This window comes from Notolepis coatsorum, assembly GCF_963971535.1.
Source record: "Notolepis coatsorum genome assembly, chromosome: 4".
Lineage (NCBI taxonomy): Eukaryota > Metazoa > Chordata > Actinopteri > Aulopiformes > Paralepididae > Notolepis > Notolepis coatsorum.
In genome coordinates, this window is record NC_140168.1 from 81,567,910 (window position 1) to 81,569,937 (window position 2,028).

The window sequence follows — 2,028 nt, forward strand, 5'->3', positions numbered from 1 at the left end:
CCAGGTGTAATGTATGCTCTCTCTCCCTCTCCCAGGTGTAATGTATGCTCTCTCTCGCCCAGGTGTAATGTATGCTCTCTCTCTCTCTTCTCTCTCTCTCTCTCTCTCTCTCTCTCTCTCTCTCTCTCTCTCTCTCTCTCTCTCTCTCTCTCTCTCTCTCTCTCTCTCTCTCTCTCTCTCTCTCTCTCTCTCCCTCCCTCCCAGGTGTAATGTGCAGGGCCAGGAGGATCGTAGGGTTCTGGGTTTGGAGCTGGATAAGGACCATCACGCTCTGTTTGTAGCCTTCAGCAGCTGTGTCCTCCGAGTCCCTCTCAGCCGTTGCACCCAGCATGGAGCCTGCAAACAGTAAGTCCCGAATATACTAGAATATACTGTCAAGTCCTACTTATAACTTATTATACTGTAAACAGTAAGTCCTGCAGGGCTGTACGTTAACCTTTTTTGCACATAGCACTGGTGCTACAGAGGTTGATAGTTTTGTATCACAGGCCAAAATCTTGTAGCACAAGTATAAAATGTGTTATATTTGTAACAGTCACAAATGTGCCTATTGTATTTGTGTTATTTAGTTGCAGTGCCATGTTTGGCTGTCATTTTCATGCTGACAAGTTGACGTCACACAGCCAGACACGTTACGTGTAAGGAATTATGGGATTTGGTGTTGGATGTATGGACTCTACTAAGGGTGGGAATCACCAGTTTCATCACGATACGATACGATATAGATTCTTTGGACAACGATACGATATTTGCCGATATCTGCCACGATACGATACGATGCAGGTGCCTGCAATTGATATGAGACGATATCATAAGCCCATTTAACACAATCGGTAACATTTAGATCAACTAGAAAAAGGTAACGAAAATATTATTTGAAAATAATTTATTTAGCTCTTCCAGACATTTAAATGAAAAACAATCTATTGTTTTTAATACAAATAGACCTCCAGTTCACTATAAAGTGCCAAATTTTTTTGGAACTCACAACACGCAACCTAAAACCCCTTCCTCTCCCAAACCGTTCCTACAATTGTGTTATGTTGCATGATGATCATGAATAAATGTATTATGTATTGTATTTTTTATGTTTAAATATCAACATTATCTGTGTCCCAACCCCTACGTACTACGACTATGCTTGCACCTCATGGTACCAAAGCACCTCAAAGGCGCGAAAAAACAAGATTACAAACATCACAAAACAAACTGGGCAGACTACTGCTTGACCTTACTCCTAGAACCCACCTCACCCCTGCCCACTTTGACAACCTAGGATGGCTTAGAGTAGACGACAGAGTACAGCAACTTGCAATGGGCCTGGTCTACAAGATACACTACACGACTAAGGTACCCATGTACATGTCAAAATACTTCCCAAAGGTCAGTGAATACCACGACCACAACACCAGAGGAGCTCCACAAATCATGTTAAACCCAGATTCGGCTCAAACAAGGGACTAAACACGTTTTTCGCAATTATGCCACATCAATTTAAACAGTAAGTCCTACCTATATTGTAACTGCATATACTGTACTGGTAATTAATAGACACACAAGCACCTACCTAAACTCTTTTGATAATTTTTCATAGACGACCTCCACATTCATATGTCAAAAGACATTGTGGAACAGAGGACAGAGAGGAGATCACAAGGCCATGTTGAACACCATATGTTCCATCCACTCAATCAAACATTATTAGTAATTAGTCCCAGTCAGTTTGGCAGATTATACGGTGGCCCATGTCTGCAGGGAAAGGCATAATCTGGCAGACAGTGCAACACACACTGAGAGACACACTGTGTAATCTGGCTGCCAACCAAAGTGGCGAAGGGAGAAGAGGAGGGAATTAGGAGCGTGATCAATATTATAAAAGCGTGTAAGTGTTCAGGGAAGCGTTTGCGCCGAAGCCAGCAGATGACTAGCGTGTGTGCTAACAAAAATAATAGCATTAATAAATGCCATGTTAAACTCATGCTGCTCTTTCAGAACCTGGAACAAACAAATACACACACACTGTTACAC

General features: G+C 42.2%; 1 protein-coding gene across 1 annotated transcript in view; it reads left to right on the forward strand.

Moving 5' to 3' along the window:
• Positions 1–2,028, forward strand: part of LOC311226580 (semaphorin-6D-like) — a 350,344-nt gene that overhangs the window by 288,523 nt on the left and 59,793 nt on the right. Inside the window, exon 16 of the mRNA XM_084312000.1 lies at positions 205–345. Within this exon, the coding sequence (XP_084168126.1) occupies positions 205–345 (141 nt within the window). The remainder of the gene's footprint in view (positions 1–204; positions 346–2,028) is intronic.